At 32.6% G+C, this 22,559-nt stretch overlaps 1 protein-coding gene across 1 annotated transcript; it reads right to left on the bottom strand.

The window, feature by feature from the left end:
* Positions 1-11,724: 11,724 nt before the first annotated feature.
* Positions 11,725-22,086, bottom strand: LOC112023366 (FACT complex subunit SSRP1). The gene is made up of 15 exons (XM_065773857.1): positions 21,930-22,086; positions 20,534-20,719; positions 20,202-20,307; positions 19,099-19,235; positions 18,735-18,818; positions 18,556-18,650; positions 18,372-18,480; positions 18,092-18,178; positions 17,925-18,017; positions 17,576-17,773; positions 17,332-17,477; positions 17,069-17,249; positions 13,279-13,365; positions 12,338-12,416; positions 11,725-12,039 (listed from the first exon to the last, which is right to left on the bottom strand). Exons 1-15 carry the CDS (start codon positions 21,981-21,983, stop codon positions 11,912-11,914), a joined length of 1,770 nt encoding a protein of 589 aa, XP_065629929.1. The 5' UTR covers positions 21,984-22,086; the 3' UTR covers positions 11,725-11,911.
* Between the last annotated feature and the right edge of the window lie 473 nt (positions 22,087-22,559).

Genomic DNA, 22,559 nt, shown 5'->3' with positions numbered 1-22,559 from the left:
TAATTCATCCAAGATTTGTCCTATGCCATTAAATACATATATTCAACTGAAGTTCTCGCATACATACAAGTAACTCTCACTATTGAAAATTTTCATCACATGCTATGTGAAATCCACGAACAAGGCATAATTATAAAAGATATATAAAACTTATAAAGTAATTTATTTATTTATTTTATATAACAAAAACTTGGAAAGTAATTATTCCTGTGTCTACCTCAAGTATTACACGTTGGGTTTTCTTTATTTTCTTTGTTGGGTTTTGGATTTTGTGCATTTGGGTTGGGTGTAATGGGCAATTAAAATTTTCAGTCAACAACAAGCTCCAAGGTCGCCTCCTAGAGTTTACGATCGTGTACGGTTGTACCTCCTCTAGAATGGAAAGATGGCGTGTCTTTATGGGAAAAGAAATTCTGCAGTTTGGTTGGAACAATACATCCACTGTCATATGTTTTAGGACGTGATTAGATGCAGTTTATTTTACTAAAATTAAAAATTTATTGTTAAAATTATTATAAATAAAAATAAAAATTAGTTAAAATAATACAATATAATTTATAAATAATACCAAAAAAATACAGTAAGATATATAAATAATAACAAAAATAAACTAAATAATGAAATAATTTTAATTTTTAATGCTAACCCATACGCACACTTATCCATCTATACGAAGAATGATAAAGTATTTTAAAAGTAATTATCTTTGTTCCCATCTCTATCATCAACAAAGACCCATAGAAAACCAGTGATACAACTCTGAAAATACCCAGCCAAACACTACAAAAAAACACCCAGCAAAACCCACTGAAAATATCACTAAAAACAGCCCCTATGAACCCAGAAAAATTCAACAAAAACCTCATTGCAAACATAACACAGGACATGAAATTCTTAGCCAAACGCCACAGGAAATCAACTCAGAAAAATTCTCACAATACCTTTTGAAACAGAAAAACAACTCCAAAAACTAACCATAAGAACCCTCATGAAACACCCTGAAAATGTCCAAAAAAACCAACCGAATCCCTCTGTAAAATCCAACCAAACCCAAGAAATTTCACAACCAAAATCCACAATAAACTTCATAGAAAAACCTCCCACAAACCCAGAAACATTACTCCTCCAAATACCAAAAACAAAACAGAGAGAGATGGGAAACAGAGTAAAGCAATGACTATGAGAAGCATGGCAACAGAGGCAACATCAACATTTCAAAGAGAATGAAGATTCAGGAATAGACAAATATTCCTAGACAAGAGGGAGGAAGTTAGGGGTTTTAATTTGGTTTTTTTTCTTTTTTTTTTTAATACATAGATAATATTTTTTTATTATTCCGTTTAACACATCAGTTTTTTCATTCAAAGATAATGGCAAGAACTTAATTGACATTACATAAAAAAAGTTAAAGACCAAATTGATATAATTAAAAAATTAAAGACCAAATTAAAATATAGTGCAAATAATAGACACCAACTTTGTAATTTACCCTTTTATTTAAGTGAGATGAACATGTACAGACTTCAATACTCTTACCAGCAGTATCCTGCAAGATCCAGATCCATCAAAAAATAAAAAGGTTTAATTATGGTAAGATATTTCCGTTGACATAAGTTCTACTCAAGAAATCCATGCTTAATTTAGACACCACAAATTGAATATTTCTTAAAGAAAAATAGTGTAACTCTTACAGATCATGGCAATGCTTTATGCAGTTCAGTCGTCTTACTACTTTGTTACCCATGTGCCAAATGCCACGGTTTTTATAATGCCGAAAGCACTAAAAACAAAAAGGCTAGCTAATTTCCATGAGAAATTGAGAATTAATGATCTTGTCTTCGCCATTAATACTCAATTAACGCATACATGTACAGTCATACAAAACATCTTTTTCCATTCATTTATTTTATTGGTTGTGTGGACAATTGGACAAATGTGGTATTCGCTCAATCCACCCAAACCATTCCAATTGATCTGTTTCACACCGTCCCCACGTGGATATAAATTTATTTTCAAGTGGATTTTGTTTGGGTTCTAATATTAAAGTGGTGGGTTAAGTTTTTTTATACGGTAAGACCCGATAGAAAACATATTTTTCTATTCATTTATATGATTGGTTGTGTGGATTAGGTGGGATATCCACTCAATCGACCCAAACCATTCGACTTGATTTGTTCCACATCGCTCATGTGGAAATATAATTATTTCCAAGTAGATTGTGCAGGTTCAACTATTAAAATAATTGTTATGTTTTTTTTTAAACTGCCAAGACCCAATAAAAAATCTCTTTTTCCATTCATTTATTTGATTGGTTGGGTGGACTAGGTGGCATCCGCTCAATCCACCCAAACCATTCGACTTGATCCATTCCACACCGCCCACATGGATATAAACTTATTTCCAAGTGGGTTGTGTGGGTTCGGCTATTAAAGTAACGGGTTAAGTTTTTTTAGACCGCCAAGACCCAACCTGACTTAGCTATACATACATACATATATATATATATATTGTAAGTATATATCTCATATAAAAAAAAAAAATTAAATTAACTCCATTATTTACATATATTAATAAATTAATATAGAAAATGTGATATTTTTTCAACATATTCAAAAACATATATAGTGGGGCCAAAATGGGCAAATGCCCCTTTCACACAAAAAATCCAACAAAATGCCCTCTTTCTCAAACTAAAATGCCCCTGTTTTGAAATTCGATTTTCTAAAAATCAAGTTTCAATTTTAAACTCAATTTTTGGACAATCAAGTTATATCAAACTGAAAAATTTGTAATAAAAAAAAAAGAAAAAAAAGAAAAAAAGAACTCAAGTTCCATGAACTTGAGTACCATGTGAAGTACTCGAGCTCATGGAACTCGAGTTACTTGAAAAAATTCAAGTGGAACTTGAGTTCCATGAACTCGAGTACTTCACATGGTACTCGAGTTCGTGGAACTTGAGTTCCAAAAAAAAAAAAAAATTCCAAGTCCACATTCACTATAACTCGATCTTCCAAAAATCGAGTTTTACATTTGGAACTCGATTTTTAGAAAATTGAGTTTCAAAACAGGGACATTTCCCTAATTAGTTTCAAACATGCGGCATTTTGCTAGATTTTTTGTGTAAAAGGGGCATTTTCCCATTTTGGCCTACATAGTGGCATAAACATGTTTTCTTTTTTTTCTTTTTTTGAGAAAAAGTTAGAAATACTCACACCATAAGGCGTGTATACTTTTATCTATGAGAAACTGGACACTTCTTATGATATCCCTTCATAATTTTTATTTTTATTGCAAGTCCTTAAATGGTTTATAGGTTTTAGAGGAAATACTTTTAAATTTATTCTCAAAATGATAAAATAAAAATTTGAGGTTTAGTATACAATACATAACTAAAATTAACCTGCCCAATCCGCCAAGTTAAGACCACCCAAATTTTTAACCAACCCACCATTTTTGTAATTTGGTCGTGGTTTGAAATTTTTGTAACCCACCAATGGCATAATAGTTATAAATTTTTTTCCCTCAACTTGCCTAATCTGACCCCCACACACAACTATGGATTTTGGGGTTGTGATTTACTATATTCCTGCCCAAGGAGAAAACTATATTTAGGCTAATGACTATGGACTATGGACTACTCCACTCGGAAGTAGGAAAAACTACTGCTTTGTGTCTCGTATTTTTAGTCCTAATTAGAAAATCTAAATCTTCAAGGGCATATTATTTAATGTGATGTCTTTTAATTAAATGGTCCAGTTATCAAGTGCCTTTATGGCATTGTTAATGAACTATTTTAAGAATTTTTTAGTGCCACTTTAATGAGAAATATAAAAAAGTTGTTAAAAAAATCAATTGTTTTTTTTTTTTTTCTATAAAAATTTTCTAAAAATATTTTTCAAACCAATGCATTTAAGACATCCATTAACTTGCCCCTTAATAAAAAAAATTACATATATGAGATGTGATGTAACAAGATATACTCAACATAAACATATATATGGGTTGCAATTTACATACTCAAATATCATAATCAGAATAATCTCTCCAAATTTCTTAGCGTAGCATGTGAATGCATGATGTTCACATGTAACAACTTTCAATTATAATTGAGGACTCCAAATAAGTAAGTGTGTACATGCAGAAATTTGAACTTCACCAACCAAAAATTTAATGAAAAGTATAAGACAGCTATAGCATACAATAGAAGAGTAAAATAATGAGAAGCTGACATTAATCGATCGTTCTTCTATTGATCTCCCATTCAATTACAAACATTTTTCCTAATAAATAACAATATAAACAAAATGCATCATTCTTTTTTATGATTTGTTCTAAATAATTTTTGTATTCTTTAAACCAATAATCATTGAATCAATGCAATACTTCACAAATTTCCTTTAAGGGAAATCATAGCTAAGAGATTAACAGGAATTTCCTTGTAAATATGATTTTCTTATTTCATCAATGATCATTAGGATAAAAATATGAGATATTTCCTCATATCCTAGGATCTGAAAGAAGATTGTTCAAGTCAATACAAATTCACTTAGAAGATGAATTTTGCAATACAATTGATTTCCTTATAAGAAGTTCATTCGTAATGCTAGCAAAAAAATAAAGGATAAACTATAAGGTCATTCAACTTAGGCATCCAACCATTATATTAATCATGTTCAATAAAGTATTTAAGTATTATCTTAGTAGACATGCATAAGTACAAAATGTATCAAATAAATCTAACAAACTCTAAAGACTAAAGCAAGTATTAACAAATTAAATATTTGAAAAAGTTTTTTTATTTTATTTTTAAAAATAGTGATTTTAAAATATGCCTTTTGAAAACATGATTTTAAAAAATCAAAGTCAAACATTTGATAAAATTGCAGTTTGACAATTGAGCTATTGATCTAAAATTGTTGTTTCAATGTAAATTACTAAAATTAATCTTCAAATGAACAAATTTTTGAAGAGGTCAAATTTTATTTTTAATGAACTCAAATTTTTATTTAGGATGGTTAAGTTTTTTTTCTAAGGTTGTCAATAACCTATATTAATTTGAAATTATATATCTTTTAAGGTATATAAATTTTTTTTTTCCCAAATGACCACCCTCACCAACACAGATGATCACCCTCACCAACTCATGGAGCCGCCCCCACTATATGATGATAGCTCATAATCATAAGACATGGCTTATCTTTTCTTCAATAACCTTAATGAAAAGTCAACAACATTTATTTCTAGCCGTTGTGATTGCTGTGGTGGCAATGACATATACGTCACTTAGGCTACGTAAGCACACATGCGCCACTTTTTGTTCTCTCTCTCAAAGACTAACGTAAGCGTGTTTAGGGCATCTTTAATAGTCTCTCTAAAACTATGTTTCGATTTTGGAGAGCAAATCTACAAAAATTAGCTCCAACAATTTCTTTAAATCGTAAAAAAATAGAATAGATAAGCTACAGTACACTTCACACATGAAAAGTTACTATTACTCTTCAAATGAATTTTTATGACTAAAATATTCAACATCTCTCTCTTTTTTGTGCACATTAAAAATAAAGAATAAATATAATATTAAAGAAATTAGAAAAATATAATATTTAAATGTAATAGAGAATGGTTAAAGAGTTTGTTAGAAAATATATTTGAAAAAATAGGTAGGTAAAGCTATTTGCTCTCCAAACAGTGTGAAAATTTGGCTAAGCTGCTGGAGATGTTCTTAGAGCATTCATATTTAGTGATTATCAAAAAAAGGGCATTCATATTTAGTGATTATCAAAAAAAGGGTGTTCATATTTAGTCTTGCAAAATATTTTTTTGTCTATTTTTAATATGAAAAACGTTAACGGATGTTTTAAAAGTATTTGTTAGTGAATAATTTTAGAAAAATTTTTATAAGAAAAAAATAATAATATTCGGCCAAAATGTATAACTCACTTTCTAAATTTTATTAATTTTCATTTCAATCATCTAAATTTACATTTTGTTATTTTAGTCCCTTAAGTTTCAAACCTCCTCAATAAAAAGTTAATTAAAAATTTAAAAAAAAAAAAAAAAAAAAAAAAGGGCCTTGGCCTACGTTTCTCGGGGAAGACAATAGGGGAGGAATGATGGCCCCCTGTGGCCATTTGGGAACACAAACCCAAGCAATGTTGGGGTGTGCTCAGTACTCACTAACAAAGATGAAGTCGTATTAATACTATTACTAGTATTAGTATTTTTGGGAAGGCTCCCACTATTCTGCATATCTATCTCTATATCTAGGAGTGGAGCCAGAAATTTTGGTTTAGGAGAGCCAAGTTGTGATGCAAATATGTTAGTTAAGACAAACCTTTACACACACACACACACATATAAATTAATTTACTAAGGGAATTTATCATCTTCTAAATTTTAATGAGTATATAAAAGTCATATATTTTTTCTATTAGACATGTACAAAAATTTATCATTTTCTACATAGCTTAATTTGTTAAACCTCTTAAATTATATAATTTTAGTATACTTTCTCTTTCTTTTAAGAGCACCATTGAAATGACTCAAAATTTTGGGGGGCTAACTTCAATTTTTATATGCTACATTTTTTAAAATGTAAATAATATACATGCTATAAATTAATTTTTTAAAATTTTGGGGGGGCCTTGGCCCCTCCACCCTTGTGTGTGGCTCCGCCATTGTCTATATCTATCTAATTCTCTCTTATGCTTGTAGCTTTTTATTTTTATTTTTTAATTTGTATCTGTTACAAACAAATAGAGAACATATAAAATAGTAGATAGATGGATAGATATGGAAGGGGAATGATATCTTTCTTACATAAGCTGGATTTAAGTAGACAATTATCCAAAAATAATGCTAGAGATACAAACTATTTTACAAACTGTTGATGCGGTGAGTAATTAGTGGTAAATGAAAAAGTGATATTAAATAATAGTGAGCCTAGATGAAAACTAATAAAAAGTTGGCTACATCAACATTTTGTAAAAATATTGTAAAATAGTTTGTATCTGTAACATTACTCATTATCTAATTCATAAACGAGACCCAGCAATGGCATGGAAAAAAGAAAAAGAAAAAGAGAGATATTAAATTATGTAATAAATAATAAAATTAAAATTAAAATTATTAATCAAGAAATAAATAATAATATTAAATTTAAAATATTAAATTGTGGCCAAAACCACCCCTTTTGGGGCAGGTTAGCGGCAAGTATGGGTGGTGAGATAACGGAGGACTGAATTGAAGAGGTTTGAAACTTAGAGTATTGAAATGACAAAATGCAAATTTAGAGGACTAAAATGAAAAGTTGTGGAACTTAGAAGATAAGTTTTGCATTTTGGCTTTAATGTTTTGTCATCTTTTTTTTATTTCCTAAAAAAATTGTGTTAAAATTTTTCTAAAATAATTTATTAATAATTGTCCTAATGGCAACCGTTAACAGGACCCTTTTAACATAAGAATTTTTTTTATTTGGGTAAATTACACTTTGCTCACCTGTAGTTTGTCCTAAAAATATTTTACCTACCTATGGTTAAAAAATTGGCATTTTACTCATCTGAGGTAAGCTCCGTTTGTCTCCTGTTATCCATTTTTGTTAAAAATTCGGAGTAAATTTGTATTTTTGCAACCTATTTATGTCTCTCTCCTCTTAAAACATAAAAATCTAAAAAATCAAGAGAAAAGAATATCTAAAACTAAGTTTTGTAAAATTTAAAACCTAACTTTTAATTTAGATTAGAAAAGATTTTCCATAATTACAATAATGTTGAAGCTATTGAAGATATCCTTCAAACAAATGAAGACCTTGTTGTGAGGAGCAACACTAAATTATTGCCTGGACGTCATGAATATTCAAGACTTATAGTCATAGATGCAAATGCAGAGGATCCTTCAAATGGTCCAATAAATTCAGTTCAGTTCCATCGAAATGCACAATTGCTACTAGCTGCAGGATTGGATCAAAAGCTTAGATTTTTTTTTTTTTTTTTTTTTTTTAGATTGATGGCAAACAGAATACCAAGATACAAAGTATCTTAATGATTGCCCCATTCAAAAGGCATCTTTCTTGCCCCATGGGTCTCAAGTTATTATAGCAGGAAGGAGAAAGTTCTTATATAGCTTTGATTTAGTGAAAGCAAAATTTGATAAAATTGGCCCCTTGATTGGCAGGGAGGAGAAAAGCTTGGAAGTTTTTGAGGTTTCCCCTGATTCAAGTACAATTGCCTTTGTGGGATATGAAGGTTATATCTTGCTAGTTTCTACCAAAACAAAGGCTAGGTTTTATTTTTTTTTTTTACAAAACTTAGATTTTGGATTTTCTTTTCTCTTGATTTTTTAGTTTTTTATGTTTTAAGAGGAAAGAGACATAAAAGGGTAGCAAAAATAAAAATTTACCCATGTTTTTAACAGAGGTAGGTAACATGAGACAAATGCAACTTACCTTAAATGGGTAAAGTGTCAATTTTTAAACCATAGGTAGGCAAAGTATTTTTCGAGCAAACCACAGGTAGGCAAAGTGTAATTTTCTATTTTTATTTTTATTTTTATTTTACATTCTTACTGTTTAAAACAACTCACATTAGATTATTTATTTTACACTATATTTCATTAAAATATCAATTATTCTTGATTTTTAAAATTTTTTATCTTTCTTTACACATAACAACCACCATCTATTCTCTTGCTTCATTCTTGAGATAAATAATAATAATAATAAAATTAAATTAAATTAAATTCAAAATGAATAATGCGTTTAAATTTACATGATTACTTAGCAATTAGTAACCATATATTTTTACACAACTTTACATGGGTTAATTAATGTGGGTTAATTTTAGGCTTAATTGATTAAAATATGGTGTTTTTTTATATTATATAAGCAATTATGTGAATGAACCCTCTTTTTTGTAAAATTTCACACTTAAAAATATAGTTTGTTCATAGTTTTCATACAGGCTACGTAATTTTGACAAATTGTCAAATCCTGACCTCGATAATTGTCGTTTGAGATATAGCTTTATAAATATGTGATAAAAAAAATAAAAAGTAAAAATTAACTTATTTTCAACCAAAAAAAAAAAAAGTTATAGATAATTTGCAAAAAATTGTTGTGTAAAAAAACACAAAGATTTATGCCTTTTGCTAAGCACACTCCAAGAATTCGGCATAAAAATACAGCACTTCTATGTACTCAAACCTCAACCAGAGTTTCTCAAAAAAAAAAAAAAACCTCAACTAGACATGAGACAATAAAAATTAATTAAAAAAATAAACAAAATAGGTTCTAGTTAACTCTACTACTAAAATCTCTAATAGTTAAATTTGAGGTTCAATCTCTGCCTACACTAAAAACCGATTAATGTCTTCGTCTGTTGATAAAAAACTACTATCAAGAGTGGATGTTATAGATTGAAACTCTCCAAAAAAAAAAAAAAAAACCTTGCCCATACCATCAAAATACAACCCTGCGTAATATAAAACCCTTTAGCCACTTTCTAAGGCCCTCAAACACTTCCAAACAGTTTTTAAAAAGTAATGTAATTTTTTTTCTCATATTATATAGTTTTATGTTAAGCTTTCTTATTTTACAAAATATACTTTGAATATTTTCTAACTTTATCAAAAATAATTATACCTTTTTATATTTCAAACATATAATAAAAAACAATAGATTTTTTTTTTTAAAGAAAAATATATATGTTGTTAATTGCTTATTTTCTTTATAAAAAAAAAAATCGGTGTCTAAAACACTCTGTATTTTTTTTTAATTTTCAATATATATATATATATATATAATAAAAAATAAACTAGTTGGATTAGGTCAAAACTAATCCGGAGTAGATCAAGTCTAACTTGTGTCCTACCTAGGCCCAAAATATTTTAAAACCCACCAATTTGGACCGCAAAAAACAACTTTGTCCCTAACTTTTATTCTCTCTCCTCTCTTCTCTCCTCTCTCCCAACCCAAATCATAAAATAAATAAAAAATAAAAACCCTTTCAAAAACCCATCTTCTTCGTCTTCTTCTTACTTGCCTTGAGATAATTTGCTGCGTCTTCGGGAGTCAGTGCCAATGCCAGAGTCTCGGCTTGAGCTTTAAGAAGCTCCTTTGGCAACAAAACCTTGTCGATCATGTAGATTGCGATCGATTGCTCGTCGATCAAAGCGTGGTGGTGTTGTTGAATCTCTCATTTCTCTTAACTGCCTCCCTTTCACCTTCTGACTTTCTCTTCTCTCTTCTTTCTCCCTCTCACGCCCTAACTCTTCAACTCTCTCTGTCTCGTGATTTTGGGTGAAGAAGGAGCAATATTTAAGCAGTAGATCGGTGGGTTGTGTTTTGGATGGAAGTGGATTATGATTTTGGGTAAGTGAGTTGCATTTTTTTTTTTTACTTGGTTTTGGTTTTTTGTTGGTTTTTGGGTGGCATCTTGCTAGTGGCAGTGGTTCAATTCTGATGGTTGTGGTTGTGGGACACATGGTTGTCAAAATCAGGATACTACGTAAGATCGTAGGAGGCAGGTGGGATCGTGGATCGTGGGATCGGATCGTGAATCATAAGATCCTACATTATTTGAGAAAAAACAAATTGGTATGTTAAATAATCACATAAATTATACATTTATAAAAAAATAAAAAATTTGCATCCATTTGATGTAATTACCATGCATTATTACATCCATTTGTAAGTATCATTTAAGATGTCAAAAATCTCAAATCGTAACACTCTATTGTGGAATGTTATTTTTTGTTTGTTTTCAACTAACACTTTATCTTGCTATGTTAGAATAGCAAAACTTGATATATTAGAATATTATTTTTCATTTAGGTCAAACTGAACCTTCTGTTAAGTTAAAGAAGATTACAAGAAACCAAAATTGTTTAGAATCGTCAGAATCATACGATCTTGAATGATCACTAAAATTCTTGAAAGATTTAGATCGTTTTGGGCAAATGAGATCGTAAAATCGTAGGATCCAGATCGAGATTTTGACAACCATCATGGGACATGTGGGTTATATGGCATTGTTGGGCAGTGGGTTTTCTAGGCGGCTATGAGTGTGGGTGATATGGTTTTATTGGGTAGTGGGTTTTCTAGGCAACAGTGAGTTGTGTGTGTGCGTGATATGGGTTAGCACACATAAATTAAAGAAAATACACTTGTTAATAATAAATTAGCTTGCACACATAAATTCATTGTAGTTATGTGTTCTTTTTTGGATATATGCCCACAATTTGAATTTTTTTTTTTTTAAATCCTGTTAACAAATTCCCTATGGACACATTCTAAAGATTAATAAATACTCAATTATAATACACATTTTTCGAAAATAAATATTAGTGTCCATATATGTATTAGAAGTCATTCCAAAACAATCTAGAGATTCCTCTTTTTAAGTAGCTGAATACAAAAAGAATTTATAATTTTGGGTGGGAGAAAAACCTAAAAGGATGATAACTAAATTGAAAACAATTGAATTATCAACCATGCTACTTTCGCACAAATGCCCCAAATGAAAATTAATGCGCAATTTTGTGTGAAAAACTGCCATCCTTAAGCACGTTTGGATTGAGGGGGAGGGAGGAGAAGTGAAAGTTAGGAGAGTAAAGTAGAATTGACGAAAAATAAGCTAATTTTGGATCAATTTTACTCTACTCTATTCTACTCTCTCTCCTTCACCCTCAAACCAAGCGGACCATTGAAGTACTTAGAAGTCATAACCAGGCACCAAACAGGATATGGAATTTTCATTACCAATTAGCCCATCAGTTAAGGAAAGGAGAAAATAGCTTCTAACTCATGAACATGCATAGATCCATTGTCAAATATCCCACAAATATCTAGTATTAATCCGAGCTGACCAATACAACACTTGCACAAAAACTGGAGGATAATATTATCTATGCTAATCTATGCGCTATCTGATTCATTTCCTGAATCTATATTCATTGGTTGTGGGTTCTTGTAGCCGCTGATTTCATCCTTGTAACGTTTTTTATCTTGCTGAGCCTTTGCTTCATATGGTTCTTTCTCCTCCACTGCACACACATTCAGCACAGATGGTCAAAAACTGGAGGATAATATTATCTATGCTAATCTATGCGCTATCTGATTCATTTCCTGAATCTATATTCATTGGGTGTGGATTCTTGTAGCCGCTGATTTCATCCTCGTAACGTTTTTTATCTTGCTGAGCCTTTGCTTCATATGGTTCTTTCTCCTCCACTGCACACACATTCAGCACACATGGGAAAGTATTAAGATGCTGAGAAGTAATACAAGCTATAATTGGCAAATCATACAGAGTTCCTGATGAGGTGCAATGATCAAGCTTACCTGTCATCTTTTTCCACTTATCTCCAAGAACTCTTCTCCCCTCTGTAAAGGCAATTCCAGGGTTGGTTTTCTTTACATTCTGTGGTCAACATGACTAAGGTTAGCAATATACTCATGACCAACACTCAACAATTACTAGTTGCATGTGTTGACCCAAAAAAGAAAAAAGAAAAAGACATTTGTACACCCCATATAAAAAGAATTACTCTGTTAGATTTCTCTATTTTCTCACATTGCAATCAAAGACATTTTCACTTGGCTCAAAATAGAACTGGCTGACTATGGCTAGGAACATTAGTCGGTTTGGTAATGGTTGAGTCGGTTCAAGCCAGGATGGTTATCCATATGTTATACACCTGTACATATGCACTCAACCTGAACCGAAACCATTACGAATAAATTTATCATAAAACATTAACAGAAGTCCTGCATATTAAAATCCATACTTTCAAATGTGCCACTTTAAACCCCCACACTTTCACTATTGTGCTAAACACTTGAAAATTTTGAAACACCTGAGACCATAGGTGGGGTTTTGTTTGGAACAATAATTAAATTATGGGGTTTAAAGTGATAAATCTAAAAGTATGAGGTTTCACTTGTCACAAGAGGGAGTGTTTGGTAGAAGAGTTCGAGTAATATTGTTTAGGTGTTTTTGATATACATGTGGATGAAAAAGTGCTTGAAAATGTGTGGAATGTTGTTTAAAATACTAAAAAGTGTGTTCAAACTAAGCTACCAAACACCCCCAAAACTCCAGGATTTATTTTTGGACTTTCCCTGAAAAAAAATATCAACAAAAATCTGCCCTGACCTAAAATATCCTCTCGAGGCCCTCATAACCAACCCATCCATGCCATCTAATTTCATTTTTCCCTTGAACTTGTACTATACCATCAAAAGACATAATCAGTGCCTTAAATGTAGAAGAGACAACTCGCCTCTCTTTCCATTTGTGAGAAGAACATGAAACCAGACATTGCCCTCTTGGGTGCATTTGGGTCCAATAACACATGATTTATTTTGTTCTTAGTTAGTAAAATAGTTTTTTTTTTTTTTAAAAAAAAAAAAAAAAAAAGACATTTGTACACCCCCATATAAAAAGAATTACTCTGTTCGATTTCTCTATTTTCTCACATTGCAATCAAAGACATTTTCACTTGGCTCAAAATAGAACTGGCTGACTATGGCTAGGAACATTAGTCGGCTTGGTAATGGTTGAGTCGGTTCAAGCCAGGATGGTTATCCATATGTTATACACCTGTACATATGCACTCAACCTGAACCGAAACCATTACGAATAAATTTATCATAAAACATTAACAGAAGTCCTACATATTAAAATCCATACTTTCAAATGTGCCACTTTAAACCCCCACACTTTCACTATTGTGCTAAACACTTGAAAATTTTGAAACACCTGTGACCATAGGTGGGGTTTTGTTTGGAACAATAATTAAAGTATGGGGTTTAAAGTGATACATCTAAAAGTATGAGGTTTCACTTGTCACAAGAGGGAGTGTTTGGTAGAAGAGTTCGAGTAATATTGTTTAGGTGTTTTTGATATACATGTGGATGAAAAAGTGTTTGAAAATGTGCGGAATGTTGTTTAAAATACTAAAAAGTGTGTTCAAACTAAGCTACCAAACACCCCCAAAACTCCAGGATTTATTTTTGGACTTTCCCTGAAAAAAATATCAACAAAAATCTGCCCTGACCTAAAATATCCTCTCCAGGCCCTCATAACCAACCCATCCATGCCATCTAATTTCATTTTTCCCTTGAACTTGTACTATACCATCAAAAGACATAATCAGTGCCTTAAATGTAGAAGAGACAACTCGCCTCTCTTTCCATTTGTGAGAAGAACATGAAACCAGACATTGCCCTCTTGGGTGCATTTGGGTCCAATAATACATGATTTATTTTGTTCTTTGGTAGTAAAATAGTTTTTTTTTTTGGCTAAAATACAATCACTATTGTGAATATTTTTATTGTTTTTGTTAAGTTTTTGAGTTAGATAGTTGCTATTTAGGTGAAACTTACTAAGCTTATTGAGCAGAAGAAGTGTCTAAAGTTTTAGAAAGAGATCCAACTACAAAAATAAGATATATAATAACTTCAAAAAAAAAAAAATGTGGACCTAGGGTGGGCCCGGGCCCCCAGCTGGGTCCATCCTTATACAACATTCATTATAATAATAACCAACATTTTTTTTTTTGAAAAACAGTAATTTAGAATTTAACAAAATTCAAACTAATATTGACAAAAAGGAAATTCCCTTTTTATCAATAGTGTTCAATGCTTTTTGGCAAAGGTTGCAAACTAGTTTTGTTTATTTATAAATACATTCATGCAGATGTATAGAATTACAAGCTAGTCTGTAATATGTAATAACATTTGTAGCATCGATCACTGACATATCACTCATGTATCACCAGTTTTTTTTTTTTTTTTTAAGATAAAAGATAGAAATTTTATTAGATGAAGTATGAGAAAAATGGTACATAAGAACCCTGAAAAAACAATATTGCAGGGGAAGCCGAAACCTATTCTGCAGAAGCAAACAACTACGCAGAAAACAGCGCAGCAGAAAAACAAAAGATATGCCAAAAATATAGAAACCATGGGTATACAATACCAAATAGCAACATAAATACACAACCAAATCACTGAGCAGCCACCAGCTTCTGATACTCCTACAGAAAACCAATTGTTCCATCAAGAATAACCTTTGGGTGGGTTTGGATATGCTCAAAATAAAATTTATTTCAAGCATTCCAAATTGCCCAAGCAGTCACGACCCATCTTCTGCTGTGGAAGTTTATCCAAAAGATATCGAAAGAACATGAAAATATCTTGAGCATTATTGGGACATTTCGGAGCTTCCCTCGGCAAAGGGCCCAAACATTTCTTGCAAGAGGACACTCCCAAAGTAGATGAGCAATAGATTCCAAGTTATATCACCAGTTTTGAAGGTTGAAATACTAGATTACGGTGTACCAAGTTTGTACAAAAGCGAGGATTAGTAGCATGGCAGTGGCTATTGTTGAAAGGATAGCCCATGGAGTGTTGAAATAATTGCGCACAAGCCCAGCACGCCATCGTGGCCACCTCTGATTGCAATAACTATTCAGGTCCCTGGAAAGGCTTTGGTAATAGTTTTCGTTGACGTTGTTATTGAGGTAAAGCTTGTTGAATAATTGGGCCGCATCGTCTGGACTCAACCAGTTTTCAACTATCTTATACTTGCCGAGTAATTCTGCGTCCTTGGCACTGTTAATTAGGCGGTCTATGAATATGGCATAGGAAGTGCTCCTAGCTGGACATTTTGGGTAGCATTGTTCAAAGCTGATGAGATTCCGAAAGGCGGCTTCCGTTGTATCGTTAATTAGTAATGGAGGGATTTCCAGGACCCCCTTATCAAATTTTATGTCCAAGATGCTTCGGGACTCGCGCATTATCAATTTCATTCCAGCCTCATCGAGACTTGTGGCAGAAGGAATGGTTTCCGATGAAAGTGGGCTTCCTTCAACTTCTTCATGAATTGATGAAATCATCCATTTTCTAAGCAGGTCGGGAATATGCTTGATGTCTTCGATACAAGTGGAATGTATATAAGGTGGTGAGAGTGAGAAAATGGAACTAAAATAATTTATGGCAAGTTCGGACAAGGGATGGCGGTGTTCAGGGCCCGTGGTCAAGTTGAACAAACGCGTAAGTACCATCCAAGGTACTTGGTTTTCTAGCAATATCAAGTCATGGAGTAGAAATTTTTTCATACAAAACTTGTTGAAAATTGGGTCATCTTCTTCTTTTAGGTTGGGATAAGTAAACTTGCGTAGCAACTCAATAATGAAGCACCCATCAATAACCAGAATTTTTACAAAATCATTTGGTTCGTAATCAATTGGCCAAGCATAACACTCACAAGCCTCTTTCTCCACTTCCATGACGTAATCAGTTGGCCAAGCATAACACTCACGAGCCTCTTTCTCCACTTCCATGACGGAATTGATTAAATTTCTCAAAATTTGTTCCGGAAAATGTGATCGAGAAATAAGGCCTTTAAAATACTTAATTTTAATACTTTGTGTGTCCCTCAACTTTCGATCGCCATGATGGAAAGGCCCGATAGAAAATGCATCCGGGACATAAGCTTGTTCATTTATCCTGCGAAGTATGATGGGGGTTTTGAAGATGCAACATTTGGACGACATGGGCGCATCTTTTATCGAAGATACTAATTTTTCAATATCGATCATTGCGTCCACAATTCACAGCCATGTCTTGGTTCTGTTTCCCCTTTCCTTTATGTCTCTTCGAAATTGCTGCTTATAGAATGAACCCCCAAAAACAAAAACAAAAAAACAAAAAACAAAAATGAAAGAAGGAAAGGAATAACAAGCAAAACAGATTGTATTTTGAGGCTCAATTCTCTTCAAACAGAAAAGGAGGGAAAAAAAAAAAGTTAAGATATATAAAAATATGAGTGTATTCATCCAACAAATAATTATGGCTTATGAGTAGAACACTTAGAACATTCAAATGGAACTCGCTACTTGGCTTTTTAAACCAAATTCTAGCTAGTTTCTCCTCAAAATATGCTCCATCCAACTAGCTTAGAGATCGCCAACATTTCAGATTGTTATACCAACAGATTCTGGCTATTATTGTTGCAATCTTTTTTTTTTTTTTTTTTTTTTAAAAAAAAAAAAAAAAAAAAGGAACAAGAAAGCCAAAAGTATTAGTAGAAGATTTTACCTCTTCATCACTCTCATCTCCACCAGCTAGATTCTTAATGCGCTCAAGATGTGGGTCAACAGCATCATCATCTTCATCCTGAAGAACACGTGCCACACCATCTGCAGTTTGGACATCTCCCAGGTTCATAATTTTCAATCCCTTCCCACTGCATGAATTGCCCAAAGTTGAGAACTTAAAGACAACTAGATGATTACTATCCATGAAATGAGATGAGAAAATTAAATTACCTGATGAAGTCAAAAAGATTATGGTATTCATTCCTCTGGATGTTCCGAAATAGATGTTCTTGCTCAGTTTTCAGTCTTATAAGAAGATCAAAGTAATGCATATTTGAGCCACCAGCAGCATGCCTCTCGAATTCCAAATACTCGATCTATAATCAGAAATAAAATAAAATGGGTCAATCTCAATGGGGTGTCCATCACACTATATCAGATTTATCATTTATCTGCAAAAGTTAAAACACTGTACCTCTTCATGAAGAATAAGCGTAGGAGGTTTTGGTAGAAAGAAGAAACTCTTTTCAAGTGGATAGAGGACCCCATCTTCAGCCTTCAATGATGACTTCACAGCATAACCATCTTGACAACTACGGAATTTTCCTGGTTTAGTAACTTTGGCACCAGACAAGCCACGCAATATTGTTGTAAAAACTTCATGAATGAGCCCCTGTTTGCTCAAAACAAGCCATCAAAGAACTCAAATGTGAATTTAGCAAGCTCAGGTCTCTAAAACTTATATGCAACTCTAAAGTCTAACAATTAAGAGCTAATAAAAAGAAAAAGAAAACAGAAACAAACAAACAAATGAAATATATTACCTTATATGAAGGTTCTAGCTTTTCCTTGTATTTGGTGTTCAAAAGATCTTCGCTCATTGTCAGGTCGCTATGAACTACAAAGTCAGTTTCAAACTGTGCAAGAATGAAGATATGAGAACATTGCAATAATAGGATCCTATAGTGATACACTGAAACCAACAAAATACCTGCAAAACGATATGTGGGTACAAAGTTTGCCCTTTACGGATTGGTGGATCAAGAGTAACAACAACGAATGTATGTGGCTGATTTGACTGCATAAATGTACAGAACAAGGCCATATAAATTTTGATCAGTATTACAGAAACCAGAACTGATCAATTGAGCAAAGGCAATCATAAATTGCATGATACGAATACACATATAACAATCTACACACATGATATGAATATACATAAATTGAACATTTTAATCAGAACCCTTATATATCAGCCCCAAGAAGAAAACCTTAGGAAGTAAAAACAGCCGAACAACACTGCTGTACTGAATTTTGAAATCATTAGCTTGTCCTTGGAGCCGTAAGAATGAGAGATGAAGTTCAACATTGTATCGCCCCCTGAAAAAAGTAAAAATTTATGTTAGCCATACATGAAGGGAACATATAAAGTTCTCAGCATCCCACAAAACCTACCTTGGCGTGAGGATAGCAATACCCTCAAAGGTAACCACAGCTTCTTCACCTCCAGCACCAACATCTGCCATTGACATAATTTTGTCACGGAAAACCTAACACAGTTGATGGAAAAGACATCAGTGACAATCACAATAAGTAAATCACACAATTTTACCACATAGCAAGAAGAAACCAACCTGAGCAGGAGGACGATTCTCATCACCAACAAATTGGGTGTTAGAATTAGGTATATGAAAACTTATCTCCATCAATGAATCTTTCTGTGATAATAACATAAAAACAATCAGAAAGCAATAACATTAATCTCAAACAAGCAATCTAAAATTAAAATATTTGTTGCCACCTAGGATAATCTTATACTAAGTACCTTCTCAAAAATAAAGAAGTCATATACCAAGTAAAGCATTTTTTTAGGGGCCACAACTAAAGCCTAAATTTAAATATAGCAGTTCTGAAAGTAACTATGTGTTCATAAACATCCAATTAGGGAGTACTTTGCAGTCATTCAATAAACAGAAGCTTAAATACACCCCCACAGACCTCATTAGCTCCAGTTGTATCATCCACATGGAACTCTAAGATTACATCATTTTTCCCTTGAAGCTGAGTTTGTGAGACATCTGCTAGAGATACCTCAAAGGCTTGCTTTGAACCAACCAAAAAAGTCAGCATATTCCCTGCAAAAAGCAATAGAGAAGGGACAAATTGAAATTATACAATGAGGGCAGCCTACTAGTACTAACCTAGTAGCAGCAAAAATCATATATGAAAGATAATCAACATACTTGTAACAATTTTTTTTTTTTTTTTAAACTCTACTTTCTTATGAAAGATAATCAACATACTTGTAACAATTTTTTTTTTTTTTTTTAAAAAAAAAAAAACTCTACTTTCTATATCACTGGTAAGTTCCAAATAGAGAAAAAAAAAAGGGTAAAATATTATTTTGGTCCCTAAACTTTAACAAAAGTTTGTCTTTCGTTCTAAAACTTAAAAAAATTCTATTTTCATCCCTAAACCTTGTAAATAGTTTTTTCAATGGTTTACAAAAATAGGGATGAAAAAAGAACTTTTTTCAATAGTTTAGGGATGAAAAACAAACTTTTAGTAATGTTTAGGGACCAAAATAGTATTTTAACCAAAAAAAGAATAACTCTCATGATATTGCAGTGAGGATAATAAGAAATAACAATTAAAGCTGAAGAGACCACAAGATTGCATGTATGAGAAGGTTTCTGAAATACTTTAGCATAAGTTGGAGACATCACAAAATTCTAATTTGACAAGCAAGAAACTCCAAATTATTTTTTGATAAATAAATTAATTTAAGAGTGGGGAAAAGCCAAAAAAAAAAAAAAGGAATGGGAAGTTTACAAAGGAAAAACACCAAATAATGGTCACTTCATGGATGGCTCACAAGATTGCATGTAAATAACATTGTAAAAACAATAGAATTCCCAAAAAAAAGAATTTCTATAAGCTAGGGTAGTGCCATCTGAATTGATCACTTACCCAAAATAAACAGAGAGAGAGAATTTACACCAACCGAAGAACATTCCCACAAGCCAAATAAGGGTAGCATAACACAAGATGATTTAATATATAACATTCAGGAAAAAAGTGAATGGAAAAGAGTAACTGACCATTTAAATCAACTTCTCCCCAATTCCGTCCACTGACAGAAAGTTGTTTCTCCTCCGGTGTTATGCCACAAGCGTTTTGGAAGAAATTGGTCAAATTTGTGACATCCTACAGCACAAACATAAAAGAGCAATATAAGGATAAGCTTGTTTTGGGCATTTATGCATGATTAGAGATATTTCCATATTATTATCATTCAAAAAAGACATTGACACACAACAGATGCATGGAACAAGAAACCAACAGCTCAGCTTGTTAACACAAGCTAAAGTGCATTTCTTTTATAGCATTCACTAAAATAGTTAAGAGAGAGAGAGAGAGAGAGAATAATAACCTGGTCTCGAAACCCAGTAAACTTATAGTATAACCCGTCTTTGATCCGAACACCAAGTTGATTTGACCTTGGGACCTTCATCCATGTCACCCCCATGATGTCAGCTTTATCCACCTCAACTGCCTTACCACCTCCTTGTTTCTTCCATAAAATCCCTCCTGAAAATACCTTCAGCTGCCCTGGATTCTGCATTCAACATATGACAACACGAAATCATTATGAATACGTCAAGATTTGATTTCAGTAAAGCATAACCTTGTTTGGGCTAGAGTAATTAAGTCTAAAAAATGCAATAAAATAAAGTTTTAATAGCATTATCAAGAGGGCACACACAGAAGCTTTCCAAGCCTTTATATTTTCTTTTTTCCTTCTGGGAAGCATTCTGAAAATTTCCTAACTTTACTTAATAATCAAATTTACCAATCTCAAAAACCTTTGGCAATTACTAAAAAGTTTACATGATGCGAATCATGTGAAAAAGATTTTGAGAGTCATTTATACCCCCAAAAGTATTTAGCAATTAAACAGCTCAAAACAATATATACGTAAAATTGGGGGAAAAGATATAAAATGAATGAGGGTTCCTAATTGGAGACACAAACAAGTTCCAATGACAGCATTACAAAGTTCACTTTTTCTCCTGTAATTTCTCACTAACCAAACAGCTTATCTAGAACTTCCAGCTATGCAATTCAAAAACATTATCAAAAGCAGTGAAATTAGGGTCCCACAGTCAGAAAACTAGGGTTTGCAAAATGCATCATTTTCCTCACAAGTCACCAAGCAAACTTAACAAACCAAAGCCCAATTTTTTCAAACGAAAAAGAGAAAAAAAAACATTACTAAAAACACAATCAATTAGGGTTTCAAGAAGACCATTTTTAGCACCCAGAGTCACCAAATCCCTATTCAATAATCACAACTCCTCCCACTATCACTGCAACCAAACAAACCAAATTTGAAAAATTTTAGAAAATGCAGCGAAATTAGGGTTCTAAAGTCACAAATTAGGGCTTATAAAACGCACCATTTTCCTCACGAAGTCACCCAACTAACATAACAGACCAAACTCCAATGCCAAAATTTTTCAGAACCAAACTAAGAAATAAAATATAGTAGAACAAAGAAAAAAAACAAAATCAATTAGGGTTTCGCGATTAGCAGCCAAACAGTCACAAAATGTCAAAATCCCTAATCTTCTACACTCCAACTAACGGCGCAACCAAACGCACCCAACCACAGAGAGTTACGTTATACATGGAAATTACTTTAGGGTTACGAAATAGCATTGAGAAAGAAAAAGTAAATCGAAGAACAAAAACTCATAGCTAAGAAATCGAAATCGCAGAGCAAAACGAAACGCACTAGAAGAGAGAGAGAGAGAGAGAGAGCTTACAGTGCCTCCACGGCCGCCGAGAGAGATATTGTTGAAGAGGTGACCGTCGGTCATGGCTCAGAAATCGAAATCAAAATCGAAATCGCAGAGCAAAATGGGATTTTTAGAGAGAGAGAGAGAGAGAGAGAGAAATGGATTTGGAAAATGAGTGGGAGAGTGGCTTTCTGAACATATATATATAGGTAGAGAAGACGTGCGCATTGCGCACACTACCTTGTGGCGCGAATTTGGATATCATTAGCTGTGACCTCTTGTGTGTGTGATGAATTGATGATAAGCCTAAACGACGTGTCGTTTCTTTGTTTTTAATTTTTTAATTTTAATAATCACTTGCAAAATTGTTTCTACTTTTTTAATAAAGAAGTGCTGTGTTTATAAGATTTTCATAACACTTTTATAACAAATCATAGGCAGTATGTTATTATTAGATTTAATTTGAATCCACAATTGGCGTCTTTGACTCAACAAATACCTCTACCAACATCAGTCATCGAGATGGAAGCCCTAGCGGCTAGAAGAGCTTTAGAATTTGCTTTGGAACTTGGCTTTGACGATATAGTTCTTGAAGGTGACTCTGAGCTCCTTATAAAGAACCTAATGAATGGAGGTAGCAAGCTCACTCGCTACGGA

This window comes from Quercus suber, unplaced genomic scaffold (assembly GCF_002906115.3).
Source record: "Quercus suber isolate HL8 unplaced genomic scaffold, Cork oak 2.0 scaffold_81, whole genome shotgun sequence".
NCBI lineage: Eukaryota > Viridiplantae > Streptophyta > Magnoliopsida > Fagales > Fagaceae > Quercus > Quercus suber.
Note: the sequence above shows the minus strand (reverse complement) of the source record. Positions and strands in the feature narration are given on the sequence as shown.

Bases quoted from the DNA above. Each gene is read 5' to 3' on its own strand.
- LOC112023366 (XM_065773857.1), bottom strand. From the start codon at position 21,983: ATGACCGACGGTCACCTCTTCAACAATATCTCTCTCGGCGGCCGTGGA. The intron at 18,651-18,734 runs GTTGGTTTCTTC...CAACTGTGTTAG, and splicing joins AGAATCGTCCTCCTGCTCAG to GTTTTCCGTGACAAAATTAT. The intron at 18,179-18,371 runs GTTTTCTTCTTG...ACATTTATGCAG, and splicing joins GGCTGTTTTTACTTCCTAAG to TCAAATCAGCCACATACATT.